The sequence below is a fragment of the Adiantum capillus-veneris genome, chromosome 16 (assembly GCF_014529385.1).
Source record: "Adiantum capillus-veneris isolate H3 chromosome 16, ASM1452938v2, whole genome shotgun sequence".
Taxonomy (NCBI): Eukaryota; Viridiplantae; Streptophyta; class Polypodiopsida; order Polypodiales; family Pteridaceae; genus Adiantum; species Adiantum capillus-veneris.
Genome location: NC_140946.1, coordinates 16,568,018 through 16,587,240, shown reverse-complemented (window position 1 = coordinate 16,587,240; position 19,223 = coordinate 16,568,018). Strand labels below are relative to the sequence as shown.

Below are 19,223 nucleotides of genomic sequence, written 5' to 3'. Positions count from 1 at the left end.
GTGACCGTCTTAAACGAAGGGGTCGGTAGAAAAGAATCCCAAAACCTTTCACAATATGCATCCAAAGTGTCACCCTTGGTCATTCGAAGATGGTTCCAAGTGGTTCTCACATCTCGTTCGTTTTCTTGGGTCAACCAAGAAGAAATAAAGAGCTGTTTGAACTTCAACCACTTGGTTGGGGTTTCTTTCTCAAAAGAAGAGTGGACCACCATGTTCGTACATTTCCCTTCAAAAAGGATGCTGCCCTCCTGATCTTGGAGTGCTCTGAGTAATGTCCTCCAGAGAAGGCCATGTCAAGCTGTTGAGTGAAAGCCTTCGGAGCATCTCGGAATCCGGAAAAGGATTCAAATTTCACCGACTGTCCACCCTCTTTAAATTCCTTTGTCCTTTTGTTCTTGTCTTGGAGGAAATCATACTGGTTGGCTCTGTAAAAGTGTTTCTTCTTTGCATAAAACATGTAATTGTCGGAGTCTGAACTGTCAGAGGATGACTCCTCCGTAGAACTGTAAGAAACTAGTCGAAATCTGATCTTCTTTGTCTTTTTCTTGTTCTTTCCAAAACTTTGTTTCTTGCTTCTCTTCTTGCCCTTTCGGTCCTCCTCGCTCGAGTCGAAAGAGGAAGAGCTAGAAGAATTGTCGGAAGAAGAACTGGGTAGTCCTTCGAAACACACATACTTCTTCTGATTTCGTGCAGTTGCAAAAGAAGATTGACGGCCCAAGTAACCGGGGTAGTCAGTCCCCGTGTTGCGCTTCTTCAATTGCTTCTCGATGGCTTCTTCGTGCCTAGAAGCTGATTGATTCGGGTCTCAACAACATCATGAAGTTCTTCTTTAGTGAACATCCTTGGAGTAGGAGGTTTCTTGATTGTCGGTTTGATTGGTGTCTCAATGGCTTTCTGCTACTAGGTATGCACACTATCGATCAAGTACTGGGTCAAAAATTTTGCATACTGGGGATCCTTGGCAAACTGAAGCATATGCTTTGCACACTCGTCAACTCGCTGTTGGCGTTGCATCTCCATGAGTTCATACTGTGAGGGTCGAGGTGGCCCGTACTCATTCTCTACTAATTTGCTTGTCGACCAATTCTCTTTGGAATTCATAGGTGCCGCGAGAAGAAGGATCGGATTTCCCGGTAGAAGAGAAATCTACCGTGCTCTGATACCACTGTAACAAACTTGGACACCCCAAGTCTAGGTTCCCTCGCGACACAAGAGAGATTCACATAAAACACTTCACAAAATATTGAGTCGACATGGCCCGACGTAGTTCCATGCCAAGAGAGATTGCCGCCAAAGACTGGCGCCCCTTTCAGTATTTCTTTTTGTATTAATTTTTGAGCAAAGTACAACTCACGCTGGTCCTCAACTTTCAGACTCTGCATCCAGATGCTCTGAGAAGTGAGGCCCCAAGGGCTCCTTATAAACTTACAAGGGATGCCAAAAGCAGAGCTCCAAAGCAGGTAAACTCAAAAGCATTAACCCCAAAAGCACATGCCCTCAAAAGCTAGCGCTAGAAACTGCCAAAAGCAGCCATCACAAATTGCGAAAATCCGTACAGCCTGCCGCGTTAGCATGTCAGTGCGTTTTATGGCCATCCGTATAGCTGTTAGCGGGATTCGCGACTGTCCGTACAATGCCATGTCATCAACGTTTTATGGCCGTCCGTATAGCTGTCAGCGCGATTCGCAACCGTCCGTACAATGCCACGTCATCAGCCCATTAATCATCTTTGTGTCCTCTTGGGCCCCCTCGGCAAGGGTACCATAAGTTGGTACAACTTGCAATCTTGAAAATCTTAAAAAATAGGCCTTTCGTATAGGCTTCTTTAAAATGGTTATCTTTATCTGCCTTTTGTTCAGGAGTTGGCTCTCCTTCTGTCTGGTGGTCATGCCACTTCATCACTTTGTGACAGAAGTGAAGACGCGTTTGAATTCAAACCACTTTGTTGGTGCTTCCCTGCGCAACAGTAGGGTAGACCACCATGTTTGGGCATTCCCTTTCAAATAAGAGGATGCTCTACTTTGGAGTGTTTTGAAAAACATGCTGAAAAGACGATGTCGAACTACTGTATGAATGCAAGAGCTCGATGGGTATCCTTATAGCCTGAAGTATCAAGCTTGAGTGCTTGCCCACCCTCCTTAAATTCCTTGGTCTTCCTGCCCTTCTCGAGATGGTCATAATGGTTCAAAGCGTACTGTGCCTTCTCTTCTTTCCAAACATTGACTCATCTGAGTTAGAACTATCAGAGGACGAGGTGTCCTCCTCGGAACTGTCAGAATGTTTCTGATGCTTCTGAGATTTCTTGTGGGATCTGCTCTTCTCAATTTTCTCGTTCTTCTGAGTCTTTCTCCGCTTTTGTGGCTTCTCGTCCTCCTCATTGGAGTCGGAGGAAGAGGAACTCTCCGAGCTTTGAGAAGGTGATGATGAACTGGGATCATTTTTAAGCGAACGGGCTTCTTGGCTTTGCTAGCTGCCGCGAAAGTAGATCGCGGACCCAAATAGCTGGGATAGTTTGCTGATCGACTCGTCTTCCGAGAGCTCTCCGTAGTCTTCATCAACTAATTGAGCTGCTCCTCAACAACATTGCCATTTCATGGCCGACTTGAGAGGTGAGTGGATGGCAGCCTGCCATCGTGAATGGATCTCATCAAGTGGGTGATTCTTCAAAAACTTTGCATATTGTGGATTCTTATAGTACTCGAGCATTTGATTAGCACGATTCGTTGGAAAGAGGCGGATTTCAGGTAGAACCTCAGCTGGTTTCTTCACTCATGCGAGTAAGTGGAATAGTTTCCTCCTTGCCGGATTCTTTACCTGAGTCCATGTGTGCTGTGGACAAAGGGATCAGATCCTTCATAGAAGAAGAATTGTCTGGGCTTTGATACCGTTGTAATAGACTTGGATACTCCAAGCCAAAGATTTTTAGTACACATGGTTTCACTATTTGAATCCATGTGTAGTGTGGAAAAAGGGATCGGATCCTTCGTAGAAAAAGAATCGTCTGGGCTTTGATACCACTGTAATAGATTTGGACACTGCAAGCCAAAGATCTACAACAACACATGTGAGAAAACTGCAAACAACTGAATAAACTTGAATAGAGGGAGAAAGAGAAGAAGAGAGTTGATATGGCACGGCGGAGTTTGGAGTCAAGATGTACTGGCCCCAAAGATTGGGGCCCTTTCTTTTATTTCTTTATTATTATTTTGCGAGAGTACAATGGCTGAGGGTCCTCGCCAGAATCTGCAAGTTGTTTGGGTTAGGTTTTTTAATCCCTAACCCCCAAGTGTCCTCTAGGCCCAACTTCTTTAAGTTTGGGCATGCCACGTCATCACTTCGTGACAAGCATTCTGTCGCAATTTCACTTCCAAATGTATATCTGAAGGGAAAGAAGAATGTAGTGACAGATGTACTCTCTCGCAAGCCACAGATCTTAGTAGCAATGGATGTTTAGTCTGATTACTAGTCCCTAGGCATTATTGTGCTGTTGAAGTATTTGATCTTTTTGGTAAGATTAATCTTCATAACCACACTGGTTTATGTAACAGTTTGCAAGCTCCAGCTAAAGGCTGGAATAAGATATGCAGATTTGAAAACCTTGGCTTGTTATCGAAAAAGTGATTCTTCTCAAGTTCTTTTTCTCAGTCGGTAATTCTCTCATGGGGTGCTTTATTGTTTTCTAACTGTTTTCAGAAATTTAACAGTGCTTGATCATTTGAATTTGACGCACAGATCACATGATACAAGTAGAGGAAGGAGGACTATGTCTTGCAAAGGGAAAGAAGGGAGAAGCGAAACTTGTTTAACTGCCTCACTTTCCTTAGACGATGCATCGAAAGAGAAAGATAGCTCTCAGTTTTTGTCGCCCAAGGCAAATGTACAAGGGAAACATTCAAATGGGCTTAACCTAGAAGGCACGGAACGTGTGGGAGTTTTACTTTTGAATCTGGGTGGCCCAGAAACCCTAGATGACGTGCAGCCATTTTTATACAATCTTTTTGCAGATCCAGTAAGCTTCAAGCCATTCTTCATTTGTGACTGTTTTTGTCTGGTACCCTAGATTGATATAGTTCAGAGAGCTTTCATGGGTTATTTATATGCACATTCAGAAGTGGGATGTTTGGCACATATATCATGGTGCAACCATGTATCGTAAGAAGGTATGAATATATACGTGCAAACATGGGCTCCCAATCTTACTGTGCGGCTGTATCCTGAGTGAATAATTCCAGCCTATTCTCTGTGTGAGCAGTCAGATTACATTTTGTTAGTTTTTCAGTGCAGCTTTTATGAATGTTCTATTGCTCTGTATTAGGACATCATTCGGCTTCCAAGGCTGTTAAAAGTTTTTCAACAACCTCTTGCAAGATTCATATCACTTGTACGAGCGCCTAAAAGCAAAGAGGGATATGCTGCCATTGGTGGAGGATCACCTTTGCGAAGAATAACTGAGGATCAGGTACAAATACTTGCTGTGACTTGTTGATCTCAACTTCTTAAGTGTGGATGATGCAACACCTTTAGCAATTGTTACTTGGAGCTTTCTAAGTCTTCTAATGGTTCTATTTGTTAAATTGAACGTGTCATCTTTTAGCTTTGGCAGCTTACCGTCTCATCTTTTATAGGTGAAGTTGGAAAGCGTAACGTGCCATATGTTTTCAAGCTTTTTCTTTGGCTATGTTCAGCTAATGCTTGTTAGCAAGGAGTTTAAGTTTTGAGGTAGTGTGACTTTGCTTGTTCCTTTAGTGTTGATTGAAGAGTTTTCTTTGTCAATATCACATGATGGGTTATATGAATAATGCAGATGTATGTATGTATGCATGTGAGGATGTTTTTTTTTCCATTCATGGACGCATGCATGCATTATATGTGCTTGTGCGTGCACATGCACGCTGCATGCACAATTTTAGTCGTACTTTCACTAGTCAAGGAAATTTGTTTATGCATTTGTATTTTTTCAATATTGTTTGAAAATTTGCTTCATGTTTGTTTTTTTAAAATCTTCGAGTTAAAGTAATTTTTCTTCCTCTATTGCTTCTTCTAAATAGTCGATTCAGATATCCCTTCTCTCGCCATTGCATGTATTTGTGATAGACACAAGTTAGAAAATTCAAGGTTATCACACATGTGACTTTTGTGTGGGTGACCACCAACATGACTTCTGTGATGAGGAAAATTGCATTCCATGATAATTCAAGGACTCATAGGGCAGCCCTTTTATTGTACACAGGGCATAAATGCCTCTTAAACCTGTTGTTTCTGTAATTAGGGCTACTTTAGTTGGGAAAACATGAGTGCATATTTTTTATCTGGTGCAGATAGTGAGCTTTATAATGTGTTTAAATAATCAGTGGCCTGATTTTCAAAGGTCTACGGGACAAATAAATATAACAGTTCATGTTTCAAGAGAAAATGTGTTATCTATGGATTTTTATGCTAATATATGTTTTTGCAGCTCTACGTTTCAAATGGGCTTACAAAGAATTGTTGGGAGTTTGGATTCTGTTCAGAAGTCATTTGTACTTTGTACTTTGGATGCACTCAATAAATCTTGTTATTTTAAGATGTAGGCAAATGCTCTGATGGAGGCTTTACTAGAAAAGAACGTTTCGGCAAAAGTATACATTGGAATGAGGTACTGGCATCCTTTTACAGAAGAGGCACTTGAGCAGGTATGCCTTTTCATCATTTTCTAGTTCCTGGACTTTGCTAGCAGTTTTGCGCTGTTATGCCATGGAATTTTAGTTCCACAATTACACTTCATCACTCCCCCCCTAAAGCCATATGGGAGATGTGCTTTGTTTAAACTGTATTGGTGCTGTTTTTTTGACCTAAAGTAAGATTTTCTTTTGCAGTTAAAAAGAGATCAAATCACAAGGCTTGTCATATTACCTCTTTATCCTCAGTTTTCTATCTCAACAAGTGGTTCAAGCCTTCGTCTTTTGGAAGAAATTTTCAGGTTTTTCTTTTCCCAAAACTTTTAATTGTAGTACACACATAAAGGAGATAATAACTCCCATTAACTTGCAGGAAAGATCAATACCTTGCAAATTTGCAGCATATGGTGATTCCCTCGTGGTATCAAAGGCAAGGATATGTGCAAGCAATGGCAGATCTAGTAGGCAAGGAACTTGAGACTTTCAAGGAGACAAATGAGGTACTTAAAGTTTGCTTACATTTACTCGTGTCCTTAATCGGATTTTCTATTTATTAAAATGTCGTTTTTTCTCGAATGAAACGTCTCTTAAAGGCCAAAATGGCCCGCAAGGTTAGAACAAGTGCAACTGATGATGATATCTCTAGACTCTCACTGTAAAATGTAACAAGCCTGATCCTAACTAAATCCCTAGCTAGACTTGAAATGAAAAAGCTCTGTACAACCGGCAAGTTATAGGAGCGATCTTTGCTCACCAAATCCCTGTAAAATGTAACAAGCAATGAAATCTAATCCTAACTAAATCCCTATCTAGACTAGAAATGAAAAAACTCTGTATGCTACAACCGGCAAGTCGATTTTGCTGATGGTGAGAAGCTGTGAGGAAGGTCTTTATGGTTGCGGACATCTCACTCTACAGATGGTAATGGCTCTGTCCAATGATACTCCTCTAGAGAGGCAACCCTAACAGGGTATGTGGATGAGGGAGTAGAGGTGCCTGGAACTGCAATATTGTCACTGAAAAAATGTGTGATGGCTCTCTGTGTATGCATCATCGGATCCACCACTTGAAGAGAATCACTTTTGTGATGCCTAAGCGCCTATGCAAAGAGCCTAAGACATGGCTGATCTTTAAAGCACATGATTTGACATAGTGGTCCAAAGCCTTCACGAAAAAGTCAGTGGTGCCTCCAAGGATCTTATAATAAACATTATAGCAGCATCCTTAGTACTCCTCTGATTTCACCTCCTGATGACATATATCACAAATGCAATCATCTCTTGTTATACCCTTATGTCTACCTGTCAGGAATCTTAAAGCATGTGAGGAGGTAAAAAGCCTAGTTGCTTTTTTTCGTGAAACGCGGCGATCCGTATAGCTCTGCCACGTTTCAGTGCGTCACGTCAGCAAATCAGGGTTAGGGCAAAATTAGGGTTTTTGATATTAGGGTTAGGGTTTCAGCAGAATTAGGGTTTTTGATATTAGGGTTAGGGTTTCAGTAGAAATAGGGTGGTTTCAACAGAATGGTTTCGGATTTTAGGGTTAGGGTTTCCTGCAGAGCGGGCAGCCACGTCATCACTTTGTGACATACCCCCCTCTTGAAAGCATTGTAGTTGCCCTCGATTACGCCTGCAAAACAGACAGAGGCCATAAACCGTCTTAGCAGACACTGACTGTTAGTACCTACATACTAGGAACACCCATCTAGCACATGTACCAATTGATAGTCACATCACACGACATCACTCGACATCACAGGACATCACATGACATTCAACATTCATTCGGATCTTAGACCATGATTTATCGGCAATGTAGCTAGCAATCGCATCTAGATCCAGTCGTAGCTAGCAATCGCATCTAGATCCAGTCGGGACCTCATCGATGCCCGATTGACTAACCCCTATTGCAACCATGTCTATTCGAGATCAATTAGACCAAAATGCTGCAGTCATTTCGTCTATCAATTCCTGCACTTAAAACAAGTCAAGAACAAATCAGTTTCATATTCAGGAATTCCATTTCATACAGTCATCCAACAGAAAACTGTTAGCTCTCAGTATCCCTGAAGCTCAAAGAGACATCAGTGACTCTAGTATTCAGAAATCGAGGCATCTGTTGACAAAGGAGCGGAGTAACTCCCCTCTTGTGCAAACCTACTGCACCAGTTCTTCGGCCAAGTTGAATTCTGGGTTCCATTTGGAGTAGACTATGCTAAACCAAAAGCTTCAAGGTAAAGATTCACATTCCGAGGAATATCTGCTAGGTCTTCCTCCTCCATTCGCTTCGCATCCAATGCGAAGTAGGTCTTGAATTTAACCAAGAACCGTAAGTTCGCTTTACCTTCTTTCTTTCTTTTTGTGGCAATTTTTGTTTTGGAAGGAGTATCTGCTCGTTTTCGTCCAATTCGAGTTGTTCATCATGAGGCACATCGCCTTCAAAAGGCTTCAAGAGACTCACCTGAAAAACATTGTGAATCCTCCAAGTATTCTGGCAGCTTCAGTCCAAAGGAGATAATCGTTCATCTTTTCAGAAAATCTGGAAAGGTCCATACCATTTCATGTTAAGCTTTCAAAGAAGCCGCTCCTTTCTTTTTTTTTTCTTTCTCGGGCGTGCCTTCCCATATTGTAAGAGCACTTAATCCTTCTCCTTCAATTTCAAATCGCGACAATGGCGATCTGCTGCCTTTTTTTGTCTTTCTTGAAATTTCTGCAAAGCCTTCCGGACCAAGTCCCTCATGAACTGGTCGGCTTCAAAGAAAAATCTTATCTTTCGCGCTAAGGAAGGGTAAAACCTTTGTAGCAAATTCAAAAATCTCCAATGGCATCTTTCCCATCAAAGAGTCAAACGTGTTTCTGTAGGCATATTCCACCAAAGGTAAAAACCTTTCTCAAGTAAGTCTTGTTAGGTGCAGTGGAATGAATGTTTGAACTTTGCTCAAGATGAATGCTCCGAACTGTGCTCAAGGTTCCTTTAGTGAGAGAGTGCAATGGACACAAACAAAGTGAATAGACACTGTGCGTGAAAGTGTATGAGATTGAGAGATAGAGAGAGAAGAGAATACGACACTAGAGATGTTGTAAAACCCCCCTTTGAAGGCCCCACTCTCTATGGCGAGAGCGGTTTACTTATGAGTGCACAATTTCTACAATGCTTGGACTTGCCGACGATGTCGACGACGATAAAAACGACATCGAGACGGGCTGAATCTGAAAAAGCTAGGGGGCTGAAATCTGCAAATCTTTATCTGCTGAATTCTAACTCTATGTCGGTGATGATGTCGACGACGACGATGCGACGACGACGCGTTGAGAGTGTAAACTTCGTTGGCTGACCGTGCGGCGAGGATTTGCTGTGGGAAAGTGAGATCTGCGAGGTTCGGGACTTGATCTGCGGTGTCTAAAGGCTGAAAACTGAAAACGCTGACGGTTCTTGATGTTCCGTCGTGGTGAATTTGCAAAACGCTGGGGCTGATTTGCAAATAAAAAACGCTAGGGCTGAAAATGGTTTTGCTGTCGCCGAATGGCCTGCAATTGCAAAACGCTAGGTCTCTTGTTGAGTCTTCTGTTGCGAGCGATCTGCAAGAGCAAAAACGCTGGCTGATCTGGTCCAAAAACGCTAGGTGGTTGCTGTGGAGGAAAAACGCTAGGGCTTGGGGTTCTACTGAGAAGTTGCCTGTTGAGCGTGTGCTCCTGCTGCCTCTTCTGCCAATTAGTCCTAGTCTAGGTTTGCTTATATACAAACTTACTCAATTTTCCCTACCTACTTTCCAACAAAAGTCACTTAAAAATAATAAGTGAAAAATGTCAAAAATAGGGAAAATAGGCTAAATGCACTGGAAAATTCCCCTGAAGGATTCTGATGGGAATTCTTATGATCATGTCGTGTGCAACCAGAGGATATGCATCTACACTAAGTACCTGGGCATGCACGGTCTGCAAACAGACTCACAAAAGTGCCAAAACACTTCTAAATCTAGACTGACGGTACTAACTGAACCCTTGTCGTGCTGTAACTTGTCCACGGACACATAGGGTTGGATGTGTCACGTGACAGTCTTTTGATCCAACCAAGAAGACTTCAATAGAGCCAGTACCATTGAATTAGCAATCTCTGATTGCCCGTCAGTCTGCGGGTGGAACGATGACGAGAATTGCAACCGCGTGCCTATGTTCTCCCCAAATAGCCGTCCAAAAACAAACTCGTGAACCTGGGGTCCCTGTCTGAGACAATCGTCTCAGACATGCCATGTAATCTAAAGACCTGGGCAATAAACAGTCGTGCCCACACTGTGTTCTCGGGAGATGAAATCCATTTCAATACTTTCCCAGGGCGGGTGGGTATGGGTAAAAAGGTTGTAACAATCCCTGTGCTTTATGCCTGTCAAACTTGACCTTCTAGCATACCAAGCAACTGCGCACAAACGCGTCCACATTCTTCTCGAGTCTCGGTCAAAAGACGTATCTCTCTACCTCTTTCAAGGTGGTAGCAATGCCGCGGTGACCCGTAAAAGGCGGACAATGGCATTCGGGTAGAACCTTTTCCCTCAATGGTTGCGTAACGCACAACATGGTTTTCCTCATCTAGTAGCCATCCTGAATGGAATAGTCCGCTACTATCTCCCCCTTTTGTATTCAACTGAATACATCTGCAAAATCTGTTCTGTGGCGCATTGACCGATCATATCCTCGAAGTTCCTATGATGTATCGCGGAAATAGCCAGAACCAACGGCTTTCGGGACAAAGTATTTGCCACCAATTTCTTCTGTCCGTGCACATGGACAATCCAGAAGTAAAGTGTGACAAGATGTTTGCCCATCGCATCTGCTTTTCCAATAGCTGCTTCCATGACAAGAAGTAGCACAAACTCCCATCATCTGTGAAAAACCGTAAAATCGGCTCCGAGTAGGTAATGTTGCCACTGAATAAGAGCATGGATAGCGGCCAAAAGCTCTTTCTCACATATCTGTATTGTCAATTCCGGCCTTGAAAACAATCGGCTCTCATAGGCATGACATTGGCCTTGTTGCATTAAGACCTCATCCAGACTATGACCAGAAGTATCACAATATACTTCAAACGACTTTTGCAAGTCCGGCAAAGTCAAAACTAGTCCCATAGTCAATTTCTCTTTCAAAGTCTGAAAGGCAGTCACCTCTGTGGGTCCCCAAACGACTTTTGCAAGTCCGGCAAAGTCAAAACTGGTCCCATAGTCAATTTCTCTTTCAAAGTCTGAAAGGCAGCCTGATGATATCCACTTTTCAAATCAATCGTGCTAAAACACAAGGATAATCTGTCGAGTATATCATCGATCCTAGGAATCGGAAATTTGTAGTTGGTGGTGATTTTGTTGAGAGCTCTATAATCGATGCACATTCTCGAAGATCCATCTTTTTTTTTTTGTTTTTTCAAAACCAACAACACTGGAGAGCAATACGGTAAAGTACTAGGCTGGACAAGACCATTTTCCAAGAGGTCTTTCACTTGGTTCATAATCTCTTCGTTCTGGGCTCGGCTCACACGGTAAGGTGGCCGGTTCGGTGGCGTGCTTCCAGGTATCAGATCAATGGTATGATCCCCAGGACGAGTGGGTGGTAACTCGCTTGACAGGCCCTCTAAAAAGCAGTCGGCATGAGTGTGGAGAAAATCTTGGTGTTCTTTTGTTCAGGTCAAAACATATTCGACCTTCATCCATGGTTCAGTTCTTTCCCAAAAAAAAGTGAGTAAAGAAACTGAAGTTTCATCAAGTACAATCTCTGAGCCCTTCATTTGTCAAAGTCGCATTCTTGGCCTGGTAGTCAACCACGCCGTTGTTCTTGTGGTACCAAGGGATTTTGAGTAGAACGTCACAACCTTCCAAGGCAATTACGTAAAACTCCGCGTGCCCTAAACACCCCTGTCATTGCAAACGAAGTTTGCCAATGTACGGTGTAATGGCAACATCCCATCCGGGTGCCACTCGAACTACCTCCGCCTCTGGTCTTAGCCTGTTGGGTGTAATTCCAAATCGAGCCGCCAATTCAAGAAGTTGGCCTTGGCTCCTTCAAAAGAGCTTCCCGATCTTTCCCTTTTCCCGGCAAAGTTTGTACTTTCATTCATTTGATTCGGTTCAGGCCCCACGCAATGTGGTACCAGTTTTGCTTTTTATCTGCCTTTTCTGCCACGTCCCTCAGTTGCTTTAGAACTTTTTGGCCTTTCTTCATCCTGTTCATTCGGTGCCTTTTTAGGGCACTTCGCGAAGATATGTCTAGTTTCCTCGCATCCAAAACACTTCCCATCCTTTATGTAGAGAGCCCTCTCTTGAGGAGTAAGCTTGGGTCGTGTGTCACAAGTGATGACGTGGCTACCGATAGCAAAAACCCTAATTTCTGCCAGAAACCCTATAATTCCTGCAAACCCTAATTTCTGCCAGAAACCCTAATTTGCAGAAACCCTAATTTTTGGAAACCCTAACCCTAACTGCTGGCTGTAACCCTAAAGTGGTTGGAGACCCTAAAAGTAGGTGGCAAAGGCCACGTGGCAGCAGTGTACGGATTATCGAAAATCACGGAGGTTGCTTTTCTCCCTAGCAACGCAATTTTGAAGGCTTTTTGGGCTACGCTTTGGAGATAGAGAGAGAGCAAGGGAATACCTGCTTTATTTTTTCTCTCTTGAGAGAGAAGGAGAAGTTTTGCTTTTGAGCTGGAAGCTTTTGGGGCTCTGCTTTTGGGCATCCCTTGTAATCTTTAAACATGCGGTGAGGGGCTCACTGTGCAGAGCATCTGGACGCAGAGTCTGAGAGTGAAACCCTAACCGCTCTTTGTACTTTGACATTGATTTAATACCTAAAGAAATATCGAAAGGGACGCGAGTCTTTGGGGTCAATATCTCTAGGCACGGAACTCCGCCGGGCCAATGCAAATCTGTTGTGAACTGTGAATTGTTTTGAAGTGGTTATTCGGTGCTGTTGTGCTTGATTCTTGACTTGGAGTGTCCAAGTCTGTTACAGTGGTATCAGAGCACGACCGATTTCTCTTCTACGGGAAATCCGATCCCCAAAATTTTTTCCGCGGCGCTTATGGCTTCACGCAAGGATCAATCGACTCCCTCTGCATCTGGAGATGCGGACAGGGATCACAACAAAGATTCCAACAGAGAGTATGGCCCGCCTCGGCCTACTCAGGCGGAGTGACGAGAGATGGAGCGTCGTCAGTTGATCGGTGATGCAACGAAGATGATGCTCAATTTTGCGAAGGACCCAAAATTTGCAAAGTATATGAGCGAGACTTCTTTTCAGGAAGTGCATGAGCAGTGGCAGAAAACCACTACACCACTCCTGAAACCCGCTCTCAAGAAACCTTTTGCTCACAAGAAATATTCAGAGAAGGAACTAGAAGAGGTGGTTGATGCACGGATTGCTCAGCTTTTTGACACGCAGAACAAAGCTAAAAAGCACGGCAAAAAGCTGAAGAAAGGCACTGACTTCCTGGGTTATTTGGGTCGTCAATCGACATTTGACAAAGCAAAGAAACAGAAGAAGCGTGTTCACTTTGAAGGAGTACCCAATCCTTCTTCTTCTTCTTCTTCTTCTGACAGTTCTTTTAGCTCTTCAGATTCGAGGGAAGAAGACAGAAAAAGCAGAAAGCGAAGCAAGAAACAACGCTTCGGAAAGGGCAAGAAAAAGGCAAAGAAGGCTAAATCTCGCCCAGAGACTGACAATTCTACTGAGGACTCGTCTACAGACAGCTCAGATTCCGATGACGGAAACTTTTATGCGAACAAGAAGAATTTTTATAAAGCCAACCTGCATGACTTTCTCGAAGATAAAAGCAAGAAAGTCTGAGAGTTTAAGGAAGGTGGCCACTTGATCAAATTTGACACTTTTTCAGGATACTCAGATGCGTCGAAGGCTTTGTCGTTTATACAACAGTTTGACATCGCTTTCGCGGGAGGACGGTACTCAGAGCACTCCAAGATTCGGAGAGCTGCATCTTACTTTAAGGGGAATGCTTGCACTTGGTGGTCCACGCTTCTTCTAAACAAGACTGCGCCAGTTAAATGGCTGAAATTTAAGAAGCTTTTTATTTCTTCTTGGTTGACACAAGAGTATGACCGAGATATACGAGCTGCTCTTCAGATGACCAAGAAAGATACAATCAATGCTTACTATGAGAGATTCTGGAGCTCTTTTCTACCCGCCTCTTCATTCAAGAAGATCTCGTTCAGAGAACAGATTGAGCGGTTTACCTTGGGTCTACCTACAGAGTCCGAGATCACTGCTTGGAACAGAAGTCAGCTTCTATTTAGGAGTTGATGAGTCATGCGAAGCGGGGCTTTGCCATTCACTCTGGCAGTCTAACCTACCCCACAGATGAGGCCATGACACAACGAGCCGAACAGACTTCTGGGAATGAAAGTAGAAAGAAAAAGAGAAACCCAGAGAAAAAGGATGCACGACCCAAGCTTACTCCTGAGGAGAGAGCTCGCTTCATCAGAGAGGGGAAGTGCTTCGGATGCGGAGAACATGGACATATCTCCGCGAAGTGCCCTGACAAGGCACCGAAAGAACAAAATGATAAGGACGACTACAGGCCTGAGAGTTCAAGAGCTGCTGATGAACGTGGCAGAAAAGGCAAATAGAAAGCATAATTGGTACCACATGGCGTGGGACCTGAACCGAATCAAATGAATGAAAGTACAAACTTTACCGCTTTTGGTGCAAAGTGAAGGATCAGGAAGCTCTTTTGAAGGAGCCAAGGCCGACTTCTTTTCACTAAGAATTGGCGGCTCAATTTGGAACTACGCTCGACAGGCTGAGGCCACAGGCGGAGGTAGTTTGAGTGGCACCCGGACGGGATGTTGTCATTACATGGAGGATTGGCAATCTTCGTTTGCAATGACAGGGGTGTTCAGGGCACGCGAGTGACGTTCTACTCGGAATCCCTTGGTACCACAAGAACTACGCCGTGGTTGACTACCGGGCCGAGAAAGCGACTTTGACAAATGAAGGGCTCAGAGATTGTACTTGATGAACTTCAGTTTCTCTACTCATTCTTTTGAGAGAGAACTGAACGATGGATAATGGTTGAATATGTTTTCACCTGAACAAAAGAACGCCAAGATTTTTCTCCACACTCATGCCGATTGCTTTTTAGAGGACCTGAAGATCAGACTAGTGATCTGATACCTGGAAGCACGTCACCGAACCGGCCACCTTACCGTGTGAGCCGAGTATAGAATGAAAAAAGTATGAACCAAGTGGAAGACCTCTTGGAAAAGGGTCTTGTCCAGCCTAGTACTTCACCGTATTGTTCTCCAATGTTGTTCGTTTTGAAGAAAGACGGATCTTGGAGAATGTGCATCGATTATAGAGCTCTCAACAAAATCACCATCAAGAACAGATTTCCGATTCCTAGGATCGATGATATACTCGACAGGTTACAGGGATCGTCGTGCTTTAGCAGGATTGATTTGAAGAGTGGATATCATCAGATCCGGATCGCGCCGTGAGACATCTACAAGACAGCCTTTCTGACTACTTTTGGGTTATTTGAGTTTTTTTGGTGATGCCTTTTGGCTTAACCAATGCTCCTGCGACATTTAACCGACAGGATTTTTCGAGAGTACAGGCTTTTTGTTGGCACTTTCTTTGATGATATCATTGTTTTCTCCAAGAATGAGGCAGAACACAGAGATCATCTACTTCAGAGATATATTTTTTGGGAACATTGTCTCAACAGCAGGAGTGCAAATGGATCCGGCCAAGATAGACATTATCCGTGATTGGCCCGATTTGAAGAATGTCCATGAAGTTGGAAGCTTCTTGGGAGTGTGTTCGTACTACAGGCGGTTCATTCGAAAGTTTGCAAGGTTGCTTCCCCTTTGCATATCTTGACACAGAAAAGAGTCCCTTTCTCGTGGGGACCTGCAGAGGTGACTGCCTTTCAGAAATTGACTACGGGACCAGTTTAGACTTTGCCGGACTTGCAAAAGTCATTTGAAGTATATTGTGATGCTTGTGGTTGTAGTCTGGGTGCGGTCTTGATGCAAGAAGGCCATATCATTGCTTACGAGAGCCGATTGTTCTCTAGGCTGGAGATGACAGGACAAATTTATGAGAAAGAGCTTTTGGCGGTTATCCATGCTCTTACTCAGTGGCGGCATGACCTACTCGGAGCGGATTTTATTGTCTTTACAAACCATCAGAGTTTGCGCTACTTCTTGTCATAGAGGCAACTTTCGGAAAAGCAGATGCGGTGGGCGAACATCTTGTCACAGTTTCACTTCCAGATTGTCCATGTGCAGGGACAGAAGAATGTGGTGGTAGATGCTTTGTCTCTGAAGCCGTTGGTTCTAGCTATTTCCGCGATACATCATAGGAGCTTCGAGGATATGGTGGACCAGTATGCCACAGATACAGATTTTGCGGATATTTTCACACGGATACGGGATGGGGAGACAGTAGCAGGATACTCCATTCGGGAAGGCTACTTGATGAGAAAAACCATGTGGTGCGTTACACAGCCGTTGAGGAAAAAGGTTATATGACTGAATGCCATTGTCCACCTTTTACGGGTCACCGCGGCATTGCTACCACCATGAAGGGGGTAGAGAGATACTTCTATTGGCCGAGACTCAAAAAGGATGTGGAAGAGTTTGTGCGCAGTTGCTTAGTATGCCAGAAGGTCAAGTTTGACAGGCATAAGGTACATGGATTGTTTCAGCCTTTACCCATACCCACCCGCCCCTGGGAAAGTATTGCAATGGATTGTTTCAGCCTTTACCCATACCCACCTGCCCTTGGGAAAGTATTGCAATGGATTTCATTTTTGATCTCTCGAGAACACTGAATGATCACGATGATTTTCCGATTACATGGCATGTCTGAAACAATTGTCTCCGACAGAGACCCCATATTTATGAGTTTGTTTTGAAAGGCAATTTGGGAGAACATGGGCACACGGTTGCAGTTCTCGTCATCGTTCCACTTGCAGATTGACGGGCAATCTGAGGTTGCCGATTCAGTGGTTTTAGATTTATTGAAGTCTTGTATCTCGGATTAGAGGACTCAATGGGAAAAGTACTTACCTTTGGTGGAATTTGCCTATAATAACACGATACACTCTTCGACCAGGAAGGCGCCATTTGAGATTGTTGAAGGTGCTGCGAAGGTTCCACCCTTCCTAAGTACGAAAGATAAGATTTTTGAAGCGGACGAATATTCGCGAGATTTGGATACGGATTTTGCCAAGGTTCGCGAGACCTTGCAGAAGTCTCAAGAACGATAGAAAAAGGCGGCCGATCGCCATCATCGCGACTTGAATCGAAGGAGGATGATTGGGTGCTGTTACGTTTTGAGAAGGCACGCTTGAGAAAGAAAAAGGAAAAGGAGAGGCTTTTTCCAAAGCTTAGTATGGGATACTACGGATCTTTCCAGATCACTGAAAAGATAAATGATGTCTCCTTCCGATTGAAACTGCCAGATACTTGGAGGATTCACAATGCCTTCCATGTGAGTCTCTTGAAACCTTGTAAGGGTGATGCGCCTGATGATGGGGAGCTTGATGAGCAACCTGAAGTGGAAGAAAAGGAGGAGATCCTTGTTCCTGAACAGATTTTGGCACATAAGGATACGAAGAATAAAGGTAAAGTCGGAAGGCGGTTCTTGGTTAAGTGCAAGAACTATCCTGCATTGGATGCGAAGTGGATGGAGGAGGAGGACCTAGCAGATACTTCTCAGATTGTGAAACTTTATCTCGATGCTTTTGATTTAGCATAGTCTACTCCAAACGGAACCCAGAATTCAGCTTGGCCGGAGATCTGGTGCAATGGGATGCACAAGAGGGGAGTCACTCCGCTCCTTTGTCAACAGATGCCTTGATTTAGATACTAAAGTCACTGATGTCTCTTTGAGCTTCATAGATAATGAGAACTGACAGTATTCTGCTGGATGACTTTATGAAATGGAATTCCTGATTATGATACTGATTTGTTCTTGACTTCTGTTATGTGTAGGAACTGATAGACGAAATGACTGCAACATTTTGGTCTGATTGATCTCGAATAGACATGGTTGCAATAGGGGTTAGTCAATCGGACATCAATGAGGTCCCGATTGGATCTAGATGCGATTGCTAGCTACATTGCCGATAAATCATGGTCTAAGATCCGAATGAATGTTGAATGTTCTGTGATGTCGTGTGATGTGCTAGATGTGTGTTCCTAGTACTCAGGTACTAACAGTCAGTGTCTGCTAAGACGGTTTATGGCTTTTGTCGGTTTTGCAAGCGTAATCGCGGTTGATTACAATGCTTTCAAGAGGGGGGTATATCACAAAGTGATGACGTGGCTACTGACAACAGAAACCCTAATTTCTGCCAGAAACCCTAAAATTCCTGCAAACCCTAGTTTCTGCCAGAAACCCTAATTTGCAGAAACCCTAATTTTTGGAAACCCTAACCCTAAATGCTGGCTGTAACCCTAAAGTGGCTGGAAACCCTAAAAGCAGGCGGTAAAGGCCACGTGGCAGTAGTGTACGGATTTTCGGAAATCACGGAGGTTGCTCTTCTCCCTAGCGACGCAATTTTGAAGGCTTTTTGGGCTACGCTTTGGAGATAGAGAGAGAGCAAAGAAATACTTGCTTTATTTTTACTCACTTGAGAGAGAGGGAGAAGTTTTGCTTTTGAACTGGAAGCTTTTGGGGCTCTGCTTTTGGGCATCCCTTGTAATCTTTAAATACGCGGTGAGGGGCTCACTGTGCAGAGCATCTGGACGCAGAGTCTGGGAGTGAAACCCTAACCGCTCTTTGTACTTTGACGATGATTTAATACCTAAAGAAATATCGAAAGGGGCGCCAGTCTTTGGGGCCAATATCTCTAGGCACGGAACTCCGCCGGGCTAGTGCAAATTTGTTGTGAACTGTGAACTGTTTTGAAGTGGTTATTCAGTGGTGTTGTGATTGATTCTTCACTTGAAGTGTCCAAGTCTGTTACATCGTGCATCCTTTACTTTCTGTTCTGGGTTGCTCTTTCTTTTTCTACTTTCATCTGTCGAAGTCTGTTTAGCTCCTTGTGTCACGATCTCATCGGTTGGGTAAGTCAGACTGCCAGAGTGAATGGCAAAACCCCGTTTCGCATGACTCGTCAACTCCTGAATAGAAGCTGACTTCTGTTCCAAGCAATGATCTCGGATCTCTATAGGTAGACCCAAGTTAAACCGCTCGATCTGTTCCTTGAACGAGATCTTTTTAAATGAAGAGCCGGGTAGAAAAGAGCTCTAGAATCTCTCGCAATAAGCGTCCACTGTGTCCTTCTTGGTCATCCGAAGATGGTTCCAAGTAGTTCGAATATCATGTTCATACTCTCGAGTCAACCAAGAAGAAATAAAAAGCCTCTTGAATTTCAGCCATTTAACTGGCGCAGTCTTGCTTAATAGAAGCGTGGACCACCAAGATTGAGCATTGCCCTTAAAGTAAGAGGCAGCTCTCCGAATCTTAGAGTGCTCTGAGTAACGCCCTCCCGCGAAAGCGATGTCAAACTGCTGTACAAAAGACAAAGCCTTCGAAGCATCTCTATAACCAGAAAAAGT

General features: G+C 43.7%; 1 protein-coding gene across 1 annotated transcript in view; it reads left to right on the top strand.

Annotated features, from left to right (window-relative positions):
• The window catches only part of LOC147438622 (uncharacterized), an 84,696-nt gene that overhangs the window by 46,154 nt on the left and 19,319 nt on the right, over positions 1–19,223 (top strand). The window contains exons 2-7 of the mRNA XM_086484669.1: positions 3,549–3,648; positions 3,733–4,009; positions 4,316–4,459; positions 5,571–5,672; positions 5,856–5,959; positions 6,031–6,157. Coding sequence (XP_086340795.1) covers positions 3,549–3,648; positions 3,733–4,009; positions 4,316–4,459; positions 5,571–5,672; positions 5,856–5,959; positions 6,031–6,157 — 854 coding nt within the window. The remainder of the gene's footprint in view (positions 1–3,548; positions 3,649–3,732; positions 4,010–4,315; positions 4,460–5,570; positions 5,673–5,855; positions 5,960–6,030; positions 6,158–19,223) is intronic.